The following is a 19,134-nucleotide window of genomic DNA, read 5'->3' as shown; positions in this document are numbered from 1 at the left end:
AAAGGTCACATTGGTGTCCTTCATGCATGTGTGACTGTCTCTGGACCTTACAGCCCTCGAGAGGAAGAACAAATGCACAGACTTTGTGGTCACCGAGCACCTGGAATTTTTTGCTGGTGTGCCCCTTTGAAAGTGCTGAGGGTCCTTCTGGGCAGCACAAGAACCAACCAGAAACATTCTGGGAGAGGAGAACAGGGAAGGGCAAGGAATGGTGGGAAGGGTAATTGACTTACATAGCTGGCCATGTGCTTCTGGTCCTTGGCATGCGTCAGGGACACGGTGTTAGGAGGCAGGATGTAGCTGGTGGCTTTCACTTTATCCCAGGCCTCCTTGTACAGGTTCTGTAGGGGTTAAAAATCTTGTGAACACAGAATAATGCAATCTGGATAGCTTCCAGAGGCAAATTTTCCCTGTTTCTGTCCTTCTCAGACATTCCCTAACGACCCTGAATCTCACTCTGTGGGAGCCAAGTGCTCCTAAGTAAATAACTGTTTTACTGTCTTGTTCATAATTTCAGAGTCCATTATTTTGTTCTCTCCCATAGCACTTATCACAGTTTGACAGTTATCAGAGATTTTGATGACATTTTCATTCCTCCATAGGTCTAGGATTCCTAGAGGATGAAAACCACTAATATTAAATAGATATATAGTAGGAGATAAAATGTTTCCATTTCTAGGTATTTATTTACTCAGGAGAAATAAAAAGCTATGAACACACAAAGTGAAAGTGAAAGTCGTTCAGTTGTGTCCGACTCTTTGCGATCCTATGGACTATCTAGTCCATGGAATTCTCTAGGCCAGAATACTGGAGTGGGTAGCCTTTCCCTTCTCCAGAGTATCTTCCCAAGCCAGGGATAGAACCCAGGTCTCCCTCATTGGAGGTGGATTCTTTACCAGCTGAGCCACAAAGGAAGCCCATGAATACACAAAACCTATACGCATTTGTATACAGCATCTTTACTGATAACTGTCAAAAACTGGATGCAACTCAGATGTGCCTTTAGCTGTGACTGGAAAAACAAACAAACTATGGTTTAGAATTTTGTTTTGCTATAAAAAGGATAAAGTACTGATTTAGGCAGCTATGTGCTAACACATAAATGCATTTTGCTAAGAGAAAGAAACCAGACCTAATGGCTGCACACCATGTAATCACATTTAAGTGACATTCTGGAAAAACGAAAACAATAGGGACAGGAAAAAAGCTCTGTGCATGCCAGGGGAGAGAAGTGGGGCAGGAAGGGTTAATTTGGAGGTGATATAGAATTTTTCTGTATCTTGACTATAATGGTGAATATACAATTTTATGTATTTGTCAAAAGTATAGTACTATGTACCACAAAGTAAAATTTACTGTATGCAAATTAAAACAACCAATAATCAGGATGGGGAAGGGAACTAAAATGGAATACAAACTGTAGCAAATAAATCTAACTATATTACAAATGTATAACAAAGCTACAGTGAAGGAAGTGGTGAAGAAAACAACTGACTTAGTTTATAAAATGGATATACTGACTGAATACTCTAAGGCTATAGGCAAAAGTAACTGTACACAAAACACCTTCCTCTAGTTAATAAATTTGTTTCTCACAGGGGTGTGTGTTAGAAATTCTGAAAGTATTTTATATGCATACAAGGGTGGCACAAATAAGTAGATATATCAAAGATAATGAAAGTCAATGTTTTCATTGGAAAGGAAATAGAAAGTTACAAGTTGGAAAAGTAAGTTACAAACAAGGAAAAGGTGAATGAACCCTGTGGTGCTAAACTGTATTAGACAATAGTTCCCAACAGCAAAGTTGAAACCATTCAAGCATCTATCCCACAGAATAAAATAAATATCCATGAACCTATACTGATACAAATAAACAGAGAAACTGACAGTGGAGAAGGAACAGCTTTTCCTTACAGAAGAATTCCAATTGATAAATGTAGAAGGGATAAGGGAAAGAGAAAACAACTGGTAGGGAACTGTAACAATTCTTGCAGGTAAGATCCATCAATGGATGCTAAAATATATGAGAGAAAGTGTGAGGAGAAACAGGATAACTGCATAGTCCCAAAGAATCTCCTCCAAGATATTTATTAATAACAAAGGAAAAAAGAAAGTCTACAGTGGACAATCTCAGCAGATAGCAACTTAAAATAAGTGATCAAGGTCATTCCCAGGTGCTGATACCATGTACCACTGGCTATAATGTGCTGAGAAGGGCACATCACATCTGTGCTATTCTTGCCAAAAAAAGGAATACCTTAAACCTAATCATGAGCAAACTTAAGATCAACTCAAGCTTCAAAACATTCTACACAATAACTGGCCAGAATTCTTCAAAACGGTCAAGATCAGAAAAAGACAAGGAAGAATTAAGAAATTCTCAGATACAAAGAGACTAAGGATTCATGACAACCAAATGCAGCATGGGATCCTGGACTGGCCTCTGGGACAGAAAAGCACTTTAGTGGAAATACTGTTGAAGTCTGGATAAAGTCTATAACATCATTACAATGTTAATTTATTTTGTTTCGGTAATTGTTCTATGGAGAAAAGTATATGGGAATTCTCTTTACTACTTCTGCAATTTTTCTGTAAATCTAAAATTATTTCAAAATGAAGTTTAAAAAATGTTTGATGAATTAACCAATTCACAGGAGGGAAAAAAAAGAGTGTCTCTGTGATCTATAAGTCACTGGCCAAAGGAAAAGCTAGGGAAAAACAAGTTCAGGGTCAACAAAGAATAGCTCCAACAGTACCTGTTTGCACTAGGGAACAAGTTAGTGAATCTGTATCGAACTGCATGACATAGAACAATACTCACATTGGTGCTTATTTACTTGTACCTGTTAGAATTTATAAGATAAAGTAGGAACTTAAAGTTCCAGGAAAAAGATTAGAAAGACCTTTGGGGGTAAGGTTGCTTGTTCCTTAATCTCTTATTGTCTTTAAAGGTGGAAAGGGTAACTCAAATACAGAGAAAAGAAAACTCAACTCACACTGCTAAACAGATCCTTCAGATTCCTGGTTCTGTCATAATCCACTGTTTCTAGAACTGTCGTGTATTTGTCTTTGATCTGATGATAATTCTCTTTATATTTCACCTACAGACAAAGAAGACAGGTTATTCTTTTCTATTATTTGACAACATGTAAGACAAAAACAGCTTGTCCTGGGAGAGTTGTGCACAGAAGACGCACCTCACTGGCATTAATGCCACTTTGAAGAGCAGTCACGTAAAGTGGTGTGTCTGTGACCAGGTTATAATTCTTTAGATTTTCTTTACCTGCTGCTGTGTATAGTATCTGTGAAGAAAAAGAAAAGTTATTGAAAATGGTAAAATGCAGGTCTGCCATTTGTGCCAACTTAGATGTACATTTCTGGGTTTCTGCTTTAATCTTAACAAAAAGGATAGGTTGGACAGTCCTGCAGACTTTGCACAGCTGTCGAAACTAACAGTTTCTCCTGACCAAAAGTGGAGTCTGGGTCTTTGCCAGGTCCCTTCTTCATCATGTTGTCTTTTCCTTGCTTATACTCTGTCCCTGACAACAGCCCCTCAATTTCAACACCCATCCGATAGCTGCCCTCCCCGAGATGAATTTTTGCTGTGGAGTTTTCCAAATAACTACTTCTTACTTCAAAAGTTAAATACTTATGGTCAACGTATGCATTTGGTTTCTACTCCCTACCAGTTAACCTGATCAATTAAGGTATACATGCTTGAGAGTAGTTCACTATGAAATAGCTCCCAGATAACAGTCTGCTATAAACGTCTATAGCCTTAAAACCACAGGGGAGACGCAAACTGAGGAAGGCCAGCACAAGAGCCGGCCACCAGAAGAGGTGTTATTGGGCAGGGGTCCTTGATTCCCTTAGACTGTGTACTGTCACAGAGCCACTTTCCCCGCCTGGGCACAGGGACAGTCTCGCTATTACCTCACTGGGAGCATCATGGAGTCCATCAATCCACAGTGAGCTAGTCCTTCTAGGAATATGGCTCACCTGACTCTGGAGGTCATACGATTTCTTCGCATGGAGGATCTGGGGTGTATCCCAAACATAACACCCAATGCCTTTCAGCCAATTCAAGTCATCTTTATACACATTCTGCAAGAAAGAAGGAACAGTGAAAGGTGACCAGTACTAACTGAACTTCCAATCAAGCATTTGATTTTCTCCTGTCAGCCTTTGGCTGTGCTTAGTATACTCAGGGTGGGTATAAGGTGCCATAGGGTGGGTTTTTCAACAGCTGGAAGTCTTTAAATGCCCTAAAGAAGTTTAGGAGGCGAGCAAAAGCTAAGCCCAAGACTACTGGAGCGGGTAGCCTATCTTTTCTCCAGGGGAACTTCCCAACCCAAGAATCAAACAGGGGTCTCCTACATTGCAGGAGGATTCTTTACCAGCTGAGCTACTAGGGAAGCCCAATGCCCTAGTCTAAAGAAGTTTAGGAGGAGAGTAACAGCTCAGTTTTAGTCTAGTGTTGAAGAGATTAAATAATTAACACAGGTGTCTCATTGTTCTGAGGGGCTCTTTACACCAAAAAAGGTTATTCCTGCCACTTTGTATTGAAAAGCAGCAGGGTTTAGGAATACAGAGACAACAAGAGCATGGGGCCCCGGGCAGGGCTGGGTGAAGGCTCTAACTTAATCAAGCTGCAGAAAGAACCACATACATCACTCAAGATCTCCTGCGCATGCCGGACCCGGACAACATTGGGCTCTTCTGGAAGAGATGTCCACTGGTGGAAGTAGTGTCGGTACTCCAGGTCACTGAGGATGTACTGGCACCTTTTAGCCAACACGTGATTCATCATATCTTGGGGGATATGGACATTTGCTTTGGTGTCCTCATAATGCCTTCTGTAGTTCAACTAAAGAATGATACATATTTAAAGACAACAATAAGAAAGCCATTAAGCTATTCTGATCAATCTTTTCTAGAGTCTTATTTTCAATATAGATCAATACCTCTACACTGGACCAAGGTTAAAAAAAAGTGATACTTTAATATATTCTACTTCTTCAAAAATTTCCCGTCTCTTTACTATAACACAAAGTAAAGAGGAACCAACCTTGTTTTCTCCTTTTTCCGAATACAGAGCCCTCACCATGTTCCGAGGAATAGTGGGGAAAGGGTGAAAACTGAGAGCTGCCAAAGGGGTGCAAGGCTACGTGGCAGGGATGGGGGAAAGTCTCAAGACTGGTTCACTCCTCACTCTCCCACCCCCAGCTGAGTTTGAAACAAAGGGCAGATTATAAATAGGCAGGAGAGTAGTACACTGAAGCGTGCTAATCCTCCTGTTAAAGTGAACTTTGCTTACCAAGCTCCTCATTTTTTGGAAGTCCAGACAGTGAACCACGTTGGGGAACTCACTGATTTCTTTTCCAGCCAGGTAGTGACCCTTCAGTTTCTCATACGTCTCTTTGTATTTCAGCTGTGAAGGAGGTACGGCATTGAGAATCACTAGGACTTTCCAACCAGCCCTTTGTGGCTAGAAAGACTCTCAAACTTACGAAAGGAAAAAGTCCTACTGACCTCACTGTTCACAAAGTCAGCATGCTTGGCTCCCACGATGGGGATATAGCGTTCGTCCAGGGTGTAGCCATAGGCCTTGGTTCCCTCCCAAGCCCTTTTATACAGTATCTAGGACAAAGAAATGCCTATCAACAAAACTTTGCATTCAGCCTCTTCTAGATGTCACTTGAAAGAATATAGTAAAACCAAGGTAAAGTATTTATGTTTAAAGGCAAGGCCTGAATCTTCATTTATAGCCAATAGTGTGCCTACTTAAGAACAGGATAGAGTCTTTGGACTAGTTGCAAATTAAACCTACTGACCCCAAGACATTTTATAATAGAGTTTAACTTTATTTACATTTCTAATAAAAGTGAAAACAAAGTTGCCCATAGGGAGAGAATCACCAAAGATTGCTTCCCATTCAGCATACACACACACACCCTTTAGATAAGCTGAATTAAAATTTGGAGAGTAAGTCCTCCACTTGCTGGCTGGAGATATCTGGACATGATTACTAAAAAGGGACCACCCTTTCCTCTCTTCTTTCTGATGGTAGCTGCTTGGTTCTACATGTGCCCAGAAGTGATATAGCACTTGTTACATTATTGTATTTAAAAAAAAATTATTTATTTTTAATTGGAGGATAACTGCTTTACAATGTTGTGTTGCTCTCTGCCATACATCAACATGAATCAGCCATAGGTATGCCTATGTCCCTTCCCATCTCCCTTTCCATCCAACCCCTCTAGGTTGTCACGGAGCACTGGGGTGAGTGAACTCAGTCACACAGCAAATTCCCACTGGCTCGCTGTTTTGCATGTGGTAATGCATATGTTTGCACGCTTCTCCTTCAATTCGTCCCACCCTCTCCTTCCCCTGCTGCGTCCACAGGCCTGTTCTCTATGTCTGTGTCTCCATGGCTGCCCTGCAAGTAGGTTCATCAGTATCATCTTTCAGGATTCCATATTATGCATTAATGTACAATATTTGTTTTTCTCTTTCTGACTTACTTCACCCTGTATAATAGGCTCTAGGTTCATCCACTTTCTTATTTGTACATCATCTCCCTCACTTGCAGATGCTCCTGAAAGTCTTATCTTATTGATCTTTAGCTCCTCAGTGTCTCCCTCAGTGCCTGGCACATCACACGGCTTCAAACAATACTGCTGCTGCTGCTAAGTCACTTCAGTCGTGTTTGACTCTGTGTGACTCCATAGACAGCAGCCCATCAGGCTTCCCCGTCCCTGGGATTCTCCAGGCAAGAACACCGGAGTGGGTTGCCATTTCCTTCTCCAATGCATGAAAGTGAAAAGTCAAAGTGAAGTCACTCAGTCGTGCCTGACTCTTAGCGACCCCATGGACTGCAGCCTACCAGGCTTCTCCATCCATGGGATTTTCCAGGCAAGAGTACTGGAGTGGGGTGCCATTGCCTTGTCCGCAAACAATACTAGCTGAATAAATACTACTTGCTCTAAATAATACACTATGAAATAAGAATAAATACAACAAAATAATAGATCTCCTTATAAGTTCAGCTGTTCATAAAGTCAGCCAAGAGCATGCATACTAACAAAAGCTTAAGATTCAGAACTGAGTTGTACATCACTTAAAATAGAACTTACAGTACTATAGAGTTTTTCCATGTCTTTGGAGTGGGTGATATATGGTGTATCTGGAGAAAAGATATACTTGCCCTTTATTAATTTATTAAATGTTTCTTTATATTTTACCTGAGGAGAGAAAACAAAAGAGAACCTTTGATTATTCTAAATATATAAAGTTTCACAAGATCTACCTAGCAAAAAATAGTTACATTTAGAGATTAATCAATGGGTTAAATTTCACTATATAATTTATATTATAATTAACACAATGGAATGTTTGGGATAATAATTTAGATATTATCTACAAGGGGCACAGTACATTTCCTACTAGTGACTTTCAAGACATTCTCCCCTGAAGATTTTCTTATAATTTACTCCCCATTTTCTTACAAACCATTATCTGGAGTTAAAGAAAGTCTGTTCAATGACAGACAGTTAAGCTCTCAGTTTATATACCTTATTATACACAAAGAATACTTACATCGCTTTGATTGACTGCGTTAATCTTGGCGAGAACAATCTCTGGAGGATCCACCACACTTGTAAAGTTAGGATAGTTGGCAAGAGCATCTTTCTTATATTTTATCTGCAAAGGAATAGAGACGATTGAGACAGGTGGTCCCCTACAGGGTACCTATCCCCACATGGTGGGTAAAGAGGCCAGGCTTTATATAGGAAAAAAAGGCTCTGCATACCTGATTCACCATTTCCTGGTTCCTGGTAACCCTCACATGGTCCACAGAATCCAGGGGCATCCAACCAATGCCTCGGAGCCACTCCAAGTCAGCTTTGTAGATATTCTGAGAGCAGAAAGGGAGACACAATGCGGGTGTATGTAACTCGGGCACACGATATCAGGCAGATTAGAAACAACTATCTCAGAAGGTTTTTAAGGCTTTCTCTCTAGTGGCTATGCCTCATTGATTCAAACGTGATTTCATCTGTACACCTGAGCAATATTTCTCATGGCTGTTAATATGAATGAGGAACTATGCAAGGTGATTTGAGAGATGAGTATAAAGTCTCTGAAGTGTAGAGAAAAGTTATCTCACAGTGGGAGGTGCTGCGAGAGCAAGGCCACTTAGATGCTGTGGGAGTTAAGGGTAGGGAACCGTTTTCACCTGTGAGCATAAGACAAGGTTTTGCCAACGAAGTTATAGTTTTAGATGGACTTGATATATATAGTTATATAGAAATCTGTGGGGTATTCAGACTAAACAAAGGAAGTCACACAAGTAAATGTTCGTGTCTTGTAGGGTTAGGGGCCACCCCTCCCTGTCTATCTTTATCCTCGCCCCCACTTCCTGGATTCTCTCAGGCCACCGCACACCACATAAAGAGGAGTTGCAGCCACCAGCGAGAGGGGATGTTCAAGTTTAGTACCTATGCTGCAGGCAGAATCTGACATCCTGTTTTGTTAATAATGAGAAGACCCAGGTAGGCTTAGCTTCTCGGCACTCCTGAGCATCACACTGATGCACTGTGTTTCTGTTTTCCACAGACTACTGGTGGCAGGTAGAGATCTTGATTCAGGCGTCAGGGGGAGGTGACCTGAGATATATTCTCTATCCCAACTTTGCCAACTTCTGTATAAGGGCTTCTGGCCCTTCTGCAGCTCATCAGTACATTTTGTCCCTTTTGCTTTGATTCCTTGCAAGCAATTCCTTCGTGAAAGCCTTGAGGAAGGAGATGCTTGGCAAAGCAAGAAGGAGGCATTCCCAGGTCTTGACTACACTATCATGTAATATTATTGAAATCCCAAATCAATGTCAACTCCCGTCCAAGCCAATGATTATTTTAAGTCAGTTGACAATTTTCCATGCACATGTGAAGAACTGTTGATGATAGAGATGGTACAGAAACAATTTTTTAAAACTTGACTTTGAATGTTATTCAGAAATGCACAGTCAGTAAGCAAAGCCGTCCATTACTGCTCCCAACCTTTCTCTACTTCATATCCAGCCTCAGTTCCCTTCTGAGAGCAAACTAAATATTTATGGTTATGAGTTTCAAAGACTGGAGGCTCCAAGTTAGTGCTTATGATTCTGAGTAGACCATATGCCTCTGGATAATTAAGAGACAAAAATCACTTACATCACTCTGTAGGTCATAGGCCTTCCTTGCCTGAATAACATCATTTTGGTCAGGGTGACATATCCACTGGTGCAGGTAAGTGCGGTAATCAATGTCACTGGCAAGGGCCTGTCCCTCCTTGGCTGCCAACACCGACACCATATCAGGAGGTATATGGATTTTGGCCTTTGTTTTATGATAGTTCTCTTTGTAAAGTCTGTCATTCTGAATCTGGCCTGCGTGCTCGAACCAAACCAGTTTAGGATCATCTCTCATCGTTGGGACACCCACATAATGACCTTTCTGCTTGACGTGTTCAGCTTTGTATTTCAGCTGGTGGGAAGAGGAACAGAGATTCCATCAATTTAGACACACACACAAGGCAGAGGGGGCTTGAAACATCAGGCAACCTCAGGCCCCCAGATATTTCTGTTACTCTCGCAAGAATAAATATGAAAAAAATTGAAATAGAGATGAAAGAAATTCCAATTTAAAATAGAAAAATATACACTTATTTTCTAATTCTGGCAATATCTTATTTGAAGGCTTAGAGATTTTAGGGAAGCAGAGAATAGAAGAAACAAATAAAGACCTCAAACAATAGTTTTTGAAGAAGCAGAGAAAAAAAATATGAAGAATGCCAAGAGCCCACAGGAAAAGGACAAGAAGGAAGCAGGTACTTTGGCCATCCCCAAGGCCGGCCAGGCCTGCCAGCCAGCAAGGAGCTCTCCATGATGCTATGTCTTAGGGTAACTGGGTCCCTGTAAGGGCAATGGCCACCCTTTGCAGGGTGCACTCCTATCAGAATAACTTACCTCACTCTGAACATCACCAGAATGATGGGCATGAACAAATGGCACAGCATCTGGGGGCAAAATGTAACCGGTGGCTTTTTGTTTCTCCCAGCTTTCCTTGTAGAGATACTAAAAGACAGAGACATGACAAAGGGTTAAACCAATGAGTCGGAATCGAGGGCTCAGTCTCCTACAGACATGTTAGAGTCCTCCATCCTCACAGAAAGTGTCAGGCGTCCAGGCAAAATCCTTACCTGGTCCAGTATCCGGGCTGCCTCCTGGGCAGCGTGCAGCTGAGGGGTTTCTGTGAGAGTGTACTTTGATTTTGTGTCATTCCAATCTTTTCGGTACTTAATCTAGAAATGAGAAGCAACTTGGTAAGTTCCTTGATATTAAGAACACATAATGTTGTCCAAGCAACTGCTAGCATCAGTCGTCTCAATATTTACAACCTGTATCTCAGACAGTGATTGTACAATGAGTGTATATGGAAGCAGAAAAGCTTTGGAAATGACATCTTCCAAACACAGAAATTTTATTATTAAAAAAAAATTTTAACAGATCATCTTTATTTAAAAATTTAACTGAGCCATTTTAGAACAACAGTCATGTACTTACATCGTTCAGGATTTCACCACTATGTTTTGCTGTCACGTAATCAACTCTGTCATCCACAGGAGTAAAGTTGAGAGTTTCTATTTTTGTGCGATATTTTTTCTATGGGAAAGAAAATCTCTTTTAGAAAATCATTGTCTCTGGGATGGAGCAAGATACGCTGCATTTAAAGGTATGTCTGTACTAGAAGTATAGAATGTCATATTTCAATGGCATCTTTTTGGCAACATGGCTTTCTTCTTAGCATTTTATTTTTAAACAAATGGGTTGACATCTTATACCTTCCACATATTTTAAGGTAGCAGGTTTGCTTAGCTCCCAAAATCATGTAATATATCATTACGTGTACTCAGTGTGTATCTATGTGTTTTTCAATTTTCAAATTTCTCTCACATGTATTGCCATTGAGGACAGAAGAAAATTTCCATTTATACAATTCCAAGCATCACTGAGTGGTCTTACGGGTATTCTTATGGGTGTGGTCCCACAATGTGTCAGGGACAGTACAAGATTATTTTGGAAAGGACAGCAATTGAAATTGTAATTGTTGATAGGGAATGACTGCATGTTAGCTGGTGTATTTTTGTTTAGTCTCTTAGGAAATGTGCTGAATGTCAGGATAAGATCTTGGAATACCTCATTGAAGATGTCTCCCATATGCTTGGCATGATTGACAGAAACAGAATCAGCTGGCATCCACCCAATCCCACGTAACCATTCCAAGTCAGCCTTGTAAATAGCCTGTGAAAATAAGACCAGGAAGAAGTCAGTGAGCCTGGTCACATTTATTCTATTCATTGGTCTGATGGAGAAATGCAATTTAAGGATGACATACTCAAGCACCAGACAAGTAACTTAAGTAAATTAACAATGCAGCAGCATAATAAATTGGGGGCCATATTTGCTATTTAAAGGGGTTTAGCCTTAATTCAGCTCGAGGTCATGACTGCCAATGGCTAGTTCATGTCTGGAGCTGCATCTTCTAATTTTTTTTCAACAAAATGGGAAATCCTAGATTTGTATACAAAATTCCCTGATTTTAAAACCTTTTAAAACTTAATTCAAAATTTAAAAACACTGAGTCAACTAAAACAGCATATCTATGCCTGTATCCTGTCCATGGACTGCCAATATTTTACTTACAATTTAAACCTCTGTTGCTGCTTAAGTTCTGTAGAAGTAATACTTTCAGAGTAGTTGTCTTTAACGTGATACAATTAAGAACTATATTCAACTACCACTTATTTCCTTATCCTTCATGGTACGGGTGATTTTGATACCACACTATAAATTCTAACCAAAACCAAATTCTTGGCTGTATAAAGACATGAAGTGATGATGCAAGATTTAATGACATAAACTTTCTGGGAGTCCTGGGAAAATGATGAAAGAGTTCAGGCTAAAATGCAGCCCACTCACATCGCTTTGCAGATCGTAAGCTTTCCTGGCCTGAATCACGTCGTTCTGGTCAGGCATGCACGTCCATTGGTGCAGGTAATGGCGGTAATCAATGTCGCTGACCAGAGTCTGGGAATTTTTAGAGTGCTCGATGGAGAGCATATCCGGGGGGCTCTGGAACTTAGACTTCCATCTGGCCCAGTGCATCCGGTATTCTCTTTCATTCTGAATCTTGCCAGCTATGAGGGCCCAGCGGATCTTGTTGTCATCCCTGGCTGTGCGGGTGCCCACGTAGTGTCCCTTCTGCTTCTCGTGATCAAGCTTGTATTTATACTGGAGACAGAAAAACACAGCAGATGGATCGCAGCACGAACTCGCTATGCACCTGGGGCGTTTGCATGGAAAACTGCGGTGTAAGCAAGGCCACACTCACGTCACTGGCAATCTCCCTGGAGGCCTTGGCAGCCTGGATGGGGATGGCGTCCAGCCGAACGTCACAGCTCATCTTCATCTCATCCCAGCCTTCACGGTAAAGTTTCTGAAGAGGAGGAAAAACAAGGTATTGTTCCCGGTTCAAACTCATCAGTGACTACAGGGGTTCAAGTGGAATTAATAACAAAGGGGTACAGTTTTGAAGTCCTAGAACCAGTTTACAAAAAGAGAATAGGTCAAAGAATCATTATGGACCAACGTACTGGAGAACAAAATCATGTCTGGAATCTAAAGATCTGGACTTGACAAGGCTTTTTTTTTTTTTTTAATTTGAATTATAATTTCAATATAGTTGTTTATGGTTGATGTAAAAGAGTTTAGGTGCTTCTTGTATTGATAGCACTGGGATCAGTTTAAGTTCAGACATTAATGGGCTATTATTGAATTTCTTAATAATTCTACTTAATTCTTCATTTCAATTTTGTAACCTTCAGAATTATAAACTTTTTACATTCTGAAAAGCAAGAGGGTTTTTCATTTGAAAAAGAAGGGTTTACATTTGAAAAACAACAGGGTTTTTCCCTCTCTACACGGCTTTTTCTTTTCAGAACTTCTAATACAATTGTTGATGCATATTGTTTGGGAGTGTTAGATCTTTTTACTGAAGCACTGATTGGAGGTAATGGGCCATTTTCTAAGTGTAGCGCTGTTGTGTTTGTAAAGAGAAGTCAATGAAAATAGTGGCTGATTTACAGATAACTTTCTAAAAATATGTTCACATTTAAGTGGATAACTTCTGTATTAACAATGTTAGAAATAGTAGTAATTTAAATGTATAATTCAGAAATCAAACCTATCACCATTGTTCAGAGCTTGAACAAGGCAGAAAGGAGATGTGAATTTCAATTAGTTTCATGGCCTTTGCATTTTGAAAAATGAGTGCTTAGATAGGATCTGTCCTTGTAAGTATGGATAAGTTTTATATGAATTTTTATTCAAGTTTTTGTATTAAGTTTGAGTGGGCCTATTTTAATGCTTGACTTGTTTTCATACAAAAGAAAGTGTTTTCCACATTTAAATGTATTATAATAGAGAATATTTAATGGAAATTTGTAATTATGTTGTTTTAAATTTTTTGTGTTTATTACATATATTACACTATTTTTTCTTATGTGATACACTTTTTTTTATGTGGTCAGATATAATTTTTATTTGAGCTACAAAAAAAAATGGACTTAGGACTTAATTTCTTCACCTACTAACTGTGAGAATGTGGGAAAATTCTTTAATCTTTTTAAGTCTGAACTTTCTCATATGATTAAAAACAAAAGAACACTCACTTTCTTACCCATGTGATTGGTGTCAAGTTTAAATGAATCAATTTAACATGAATTTGTTTGGTTACCCATAATATTATATACAAATATTCTGAAAAAACTGCTTTCTAAATGCTGAAAATTACTTAAAATAGGGAATTTATCAAGACTATAGTACTAGCAACACTATGTATAAAGAAAGTAAATATTTTGTTTAGTATTCAAATAGGATGTTTGATACCTTCCAAAACAGAAGCCATTCTCATTAGTATCTAAATTTAACAACTTTACTTTTGGCATGGTGTCAAATACTAGTCTTGCTTATATCATGACGCTAACGGTGTGTGCATGCGTGCTAAGTTGCTTCAGTTGTGTTCAACTCTGTGCGACCCTATGGACTGTAGCCCATCAGGCTCCTCTGTCCATGGTATTCTCCAGACAGGAACACTGGAGTGGATTGCCATGCCTTCCTCCAGGGGATCTTCCTGACCCAGGAATCAAACCCGCATCCCTTTACGTCTTGGCAGAGAGGATCTTAACCAATAATGCCACCTAGGAAGCCTGATATTAATGGTAGCGTTCTGGTATTTCCAGCTGAGAGAGTTATCATGCAAAAGATAGCACATGAGACTTTCCAGAATTCTTTTTCCAAAGATGTCTATGGATTGGAAGGAAGAGGCTGATTCTATGCAGTGAAGAGCTGGCTGTCTCTCCATCTACTCACTTGGATGAGTGAGTGCACCATATACTGTGCCATATACTGTACCAATTCTAGTCCAAAAGAAGCATCAAAATTTTGCTTTCTTCCCAGCCCTTGGAAAAACTTAGCTCCTAAGAGGCTCATTACAATAAAGTTGGTGGTGCAGTACGGCACATGGTGAGGAATCTTTACTTGGTAGACTCCTCTCACAAAGATTTATTATTTTTTGTAAGATAAAAGGTTCCGAGCGATCATGGACTGTGTTAAGAAAGACAGTATCCTTCTAAGGTCATACTGTTCCACACAAAGAAAAATCTCTGTGATTCATGAAGGTACTACCTTTCTTGAACTTTCTTAAACTGTGAAGCTACCCATGTAACTGAATTCTTTCATTTTATCTAACAGAGTTTTAAGTTGATCTCTCCCTTTCCCCTGGCATACAATGATTTATTCTGCAAAGGATGATAATTCTGCCTTTTTCTTTCTGATATTTTTCTCTTTACTCTTTTTTTTTCTTTTTTTATGGATTGCTGGCTTTTCATTGCTGTGCAGGCTCTTCTCTAGTTGAGGCGAACAGGGGCTACTCTGTTGCAGAGTAATCGGCTTTTCATGGCAGTGCCTTCTCTCGTTGTGGCGCACAGACCCTAGGGCACACGGGCTTCAGTAGCTGCAGTTCCTGGGCTCAGTCGTTGTGGCACGTGGGCTTGGTTGCTCTGCAGCATGTGGGATCTTCCTGGACCAGGAATTAACCTGTGTCTCCTGCACTGGAAGGTGGATTCTTTACCATTGAGCCACCAGGGAAGCCCTCTTATCCTTACTGTTAATTAATTATTTTGGCATAAATGAGAAGCTTATCACTAAGCTACTTTCAGCAAATGTTAAAAAATAGTAATGAGCCTCTTGATGAAAGTGAAAGAGGAGAGTGAAAAAGTTGGCTTAAAATTCAACATTCAGAACACTAAGATCATGGCATCTGGTCCCATCACTTCACAGCAAATAGATGGGGAAACAGTGGAAACAGTGACAGACTTTATTTTTAGGGGCTCCAAAATCACTGCAGATGATGACTGTAGCCATGAAATAAAAAGACGCTTGCTCCTTGAAAGAAAAGTTATGACCAACCTAGACAGCATATTAAAAAGCAGAGACATTACTTTTCCAACAAAGGTCCATCTAGTCAAAGCTATGGTTTTTCCAGTAGTCATGTATGGATGTGAGAGTTGGAATATAAAGAAAACTGAACTATAAAGAAAGCCGAAGAATTGATGCTTTTGAACTGTGGTGTTGGAAGAGATTCTTGAGAGTTCCTTGGACTGCAAGGAGATCCAGCCACTCTAAAAGAAATCAGTCCTTAATATTCATTGGAAGGACTGATGCTGAAGCTGAAACTCCAATACTTTGGCCACCTGATGCGAAGAACTGACTCATTGGAAAAGACCCTGATGCTGGGAAAGATCGAAGGTGGGAGAAGAAGGGGATGACAGAGGATAAGATGGCTGGATGGCATCACTGACTCAATGGACATGAGTTTGAGCAAACTCCAGGAATTGGTGATGGACAGGGAGGCCTGGCGTGCTGCAGTCCATGGGGGTTGCAAAGAGTCGGACACGACTGAGCTGAACTAAACTAGTGGGCATCCTTTGTTTACTCCTGACTTGAATGAGAAACTTACTTACTTGATGAGCCTTGTCTTTGAGTTGAAATTTATTCTTAGTTATGACAAGAAAACATTCATTTATTCTTATTATGCTAAGATTTTATTAAAAAAATAAGAATTGATATTTGATTTGGTCATACATCTTTTTAAATGTAATAAAATGAGCATACAATTTTTCTCTTTTGTTCTAGCACATAATCTGTTTTCTGAATATGAAATATTTTTGGCATTCCTGAATGAATCTTAGTTATTTGTATCATATCATATTCACGTACTATCAAATTTGATTTGTTAATATTTCATTTAAGATTTCCTCATTATTATTGGTCTAAAGTTTTCATTTGAGGCACTTGGACAAGTTTTGATAATGGTGAAGGCTTTCCTTCTTTCATTAGGCTCTACAGTTATTTATTCCTTGAAGTTTGGAAAGAATTGCCCTATAAAATCATCTGGGAGACCCTGACATCATAGAGGAGTGAGGAGAGGTCTTTAATAACCCTCTTCACTTCTTATAATATGTTTTTATTCTTTTCCTGGAGTCAAGTTTAGTAGTTTATAATTTCATAAAAAGAATCTCCTATATATCTGGGTTTTAAAATCAATTTAAATACCATTGTGAAATGAATTCTAATTATTTTATGTTCATCTGAATCTGTCATTCACTCCCCTTTCTTGTTTGTGTCTCTTCATTCCTCTTTCATCATCTTTCTCTTTGTTCCCTTCTCTCTTTTTTCATGTTGAGACCGCCTCACAGTAACTGGCCTTACCCAGTGATTCAGAACCAGGGATCTGCCTCTCTCCTCACTCCTGGGCAAGGGCCTCCTTACCCACACGATCTTCTCTTCCTTGGCTAGGAAGAGTTCCCTAGTGACAGCTTCCTACCAATCGGGCGACTTTCCAAACAAAAAGGGAGTCTGTTGCAGTACTTACATTGCTCACGTTAAGAGCATTGGTTCTAGCAAGATTAATTTCTGGAGTATCTGGCATTATGTGGATTGAAGTTTTATCCTTGTCCCAAACTTCTCTGTACTTTGGCTGTGGAAAGAACCAATAACAAAATTACATCACAGTTTGTAATTTTGCTAGTTGCAGTGTACAACTTTTGATTTTTCTGGTCCGAAATCTTTTCATATTAAAAATTTCCAGAATCCTTTTGCATAAATTACTCAAATTTGTTATGAAATCTGCATTACTACCTTTCATGTGTACTTTGAGTTTTTGTTTAAAATTAGTAAGCAGTAACAAAACAACCGTGTCAACATCACTAAAATCTTTGCTATCATCAGTATTATTATCTTACAAATGGATTACCAGATTAATTATTTAGCATTCCTTTTATAACATGAATTTTAATACAGAACAAAAATGTGACTCACAATGCTAATATTTTCAGCATTTGATTTAGCAAGGACAACTTCAGGTGTGTCAACAATACTTGTGTACTTGAGTTTCACCACAGGTGTCCGATAGACACTGTCTCGGAAGATATGCTGGGCATTCTTGACTCTCAATACTTCCGGAGATCCTTCAGGCATCCAGCCGATGCCACGTAGCCACTCCAAGTCAGCCTTGTAGATGGCCTGGGAAAGGAAACAAAGTCAGGAGAGGCAGGGTTTTGTTTTTTTTTTTAATCTGTGGTAAAGAAAGAAAGCAGTTTTTCATGTTACATTTTCTCTTCCAGAAACAAAAATTAAGCTGACCATGGGGCTAACAGAAAGAATTTTTCATATGCACAGCAGCACTTGTCCTGCTTGTCTTCTCTGGTGTGTGTGTGTGTGTGTGTGTGTGTGTGTGTGTGTGTGTGTGTTCATGCACATACACAAATTCTAGAAAGAGAATGATGCAGAAGGGATGCCCTGCTTGGGGGATGTGTGGGAGATTTTTGAATATCTTGGTTATCATCTCATTAGCCAATGCAGACTTTGAAAAAAACAATAGATTCTCCAACAAGTTCTCCACACAAAAGCCAGAATGGTCTCTACAAAATTCATCATTCAAATCTGATGTCACAACATCCTCCAAACCTATGACTTCCCATTGGTCTCAGGATAAAGATCAACATCTTAACATAAACTAGGCTGTGCTGATGGTCTAGCATCAGTCCCTCCTCATTCTTCCAGCCTCATCTGACACGGGCTTTGACCCACATGTTCTGACCACACTGGCCTTTCAGTCTGTGCTTTACATACACCCCGCTTTGTGTATGTTGGTCATTCTGCAGGAATGTCCTCACTGCGTTTTCCTCACAACCAACTCCCATTCTCTTTTCTTCTCTCTAAATCAGCATTTCCCCAGAGAAGCTTTTCCCACCTCACTTTTTCATAGTGCAATGACCACTCTTTTTCAGCCATCCCATTTTTGCTGATGTTCATTAGTTGACATCTGTTCCTTTATCATCAACGGGAACTTCCTTAAGTCGGGAACTTCATCTTGTTCTTCTTTATTCACCATTGTGCCTTTAGTGTTCAGCACAAGACGTGGTACATGGCAGGTTTAATAAATATTTTTAAAGGGATAATTAAGAATCAATCCTTAGTTCCACAATTTCAGTCCCACTTGGGTTTTCTTTTTCAGGACAACACTTCCTTTTGAACTGGGATTTGCATTTTCTTGGCTATCTCCACATGTTTTCTCAGGAACATGTAAGTGGTTAACCAGATAAAATTGCTTAATGTGAAACACCAGTTATGAATTTCGTTAAAAAACCATTGTGTTCTTCAGATATGGTACATTAATATTAATAGGATACAAATATCAAGCTAAAATAAGGGGTAAGAGGGAATGCAGGGAAATTTCTACCTTAGTGAAGAAGGTTATATGTTTTAGTGTGTGAAGTATGACAGATACCCAAAATGTAAAAGGATTCTTGAAGAAGATTACATAGGTTTTGAAGCTTCCCTTTATCATTCTTTAAGAACTTGATTGATATGCATTCTTTATGTGATTCAGGTTAATGAAGAGACTGCATTTATCTAGAAACTGGACTAAATTCACCAAATGGCAATTATTTCAAATGATGGGTTTACTCTTC

At 39.5% G+C, this 19,134-nt stretch overlaps 1 protein-coding gene across 19 annotated transcripts in view; it reads right to left on the bottom strand.

The window, feature by feature from the left end:
* NEB (nebulin) overlaps positions 1 to 19,134 on the bottom strand; it is a 217,018-nt gene that overhangs the window by 65,417 nt on the left and 132,467 nt on the right. For all 19 annotated transcript variants that reach the window (XM_052636102.1, XM_052636101.1, XM_052636104.1 and 16 more), the window contains 19 exons: positions 17,480 to 17,683; positions 17,034 to 17,138; positions 12,432 to 12,536; positions 12,020 to 12,331; positions 11,237 to 11,341; positions 10,604 to 10,702; positions 10,240 to 10,341; positions 10,007 to 10,114; positions 9,213 to 9,524; positions 7,814 to 7,918; positions 7,600 to 7,704; positions 7,137 to 7,244; positions 5,533 to 5,640; positions 5,318 to 5,431; positions 4,670 to 4,867; positions 4,000 to 4,104; positions 3,198 to 3,302; positions 2,997 to 3,101; positions 234 to 341 (listed from right to left, as the gene is read on the bottom strand). In XM_052636102.1, the coding sequence (XP_052492062.1) occupies positions 234 to 341; positions 2,997 to 3,101; positions 3,198 to 3,302; positions 4,000 to 4,104; positions 4,670 to 4,867; positions 5,318 to 5,431; positions 5,533 to 5,640; positions 7,137 to 7,244; positions 7,600 to 7,704; positions 7,814 to 7,918; positions 9,213 to 9,524; positions 10,007 to 10,114; positions 10,240 to 10,341; positions 10,604 to 10,702; positions 11,237 to 11,341; positions 12,020 to 12,331; positions 12,432 to 12,536; positions 17,034 to 17,138; positions 17,480 to 17,683 (2,613 nt within the window). The remainder of the gene's footprint in view (positions 1 to 233; positions 342 to 2,996; positions 3,102 to 3,197; positions 3,303 to 3,999; positions 4,105 to 4,669; positions 4,868 to 5,317; positions 5,432 to 5,532; positions 5,641 to 7,136; positions 7,245 to 7,599; positions 7,705 to 7,813; positions 7,919 to 9,212; positions 9,525 to 10,006; positions 10,115 to 10,239; positions 10,342 to 10,603; positions 10,703 to 11,236; positions 11,342 to 12,019; positions 12,332 to 12,431; positions 12,537 to 17,033; positions 17,139 to 17,479; positions 17,684 to 19,134) is intronic.

This window comes from Budorcas taxicolor, chromosome 2 (genome assembly GCF_023091745.1).
Source record: "Budorcas taxicolor isolate Tak-1 chromosome 2, Takin1.1, whole genome shotgun sequence".
Taxonomy (NCBI): domain Eukaryota; kingdom Metazoa; phylum Chordata; class Mammalia; order Artiodactyla; family Bovidae; genus Budorcas; species Budorcas taxicolor.
Note: the sequence above shows the minus strand (reverse complement) of the source record. Positions and strands in the feature narration are given on the sequence as shown.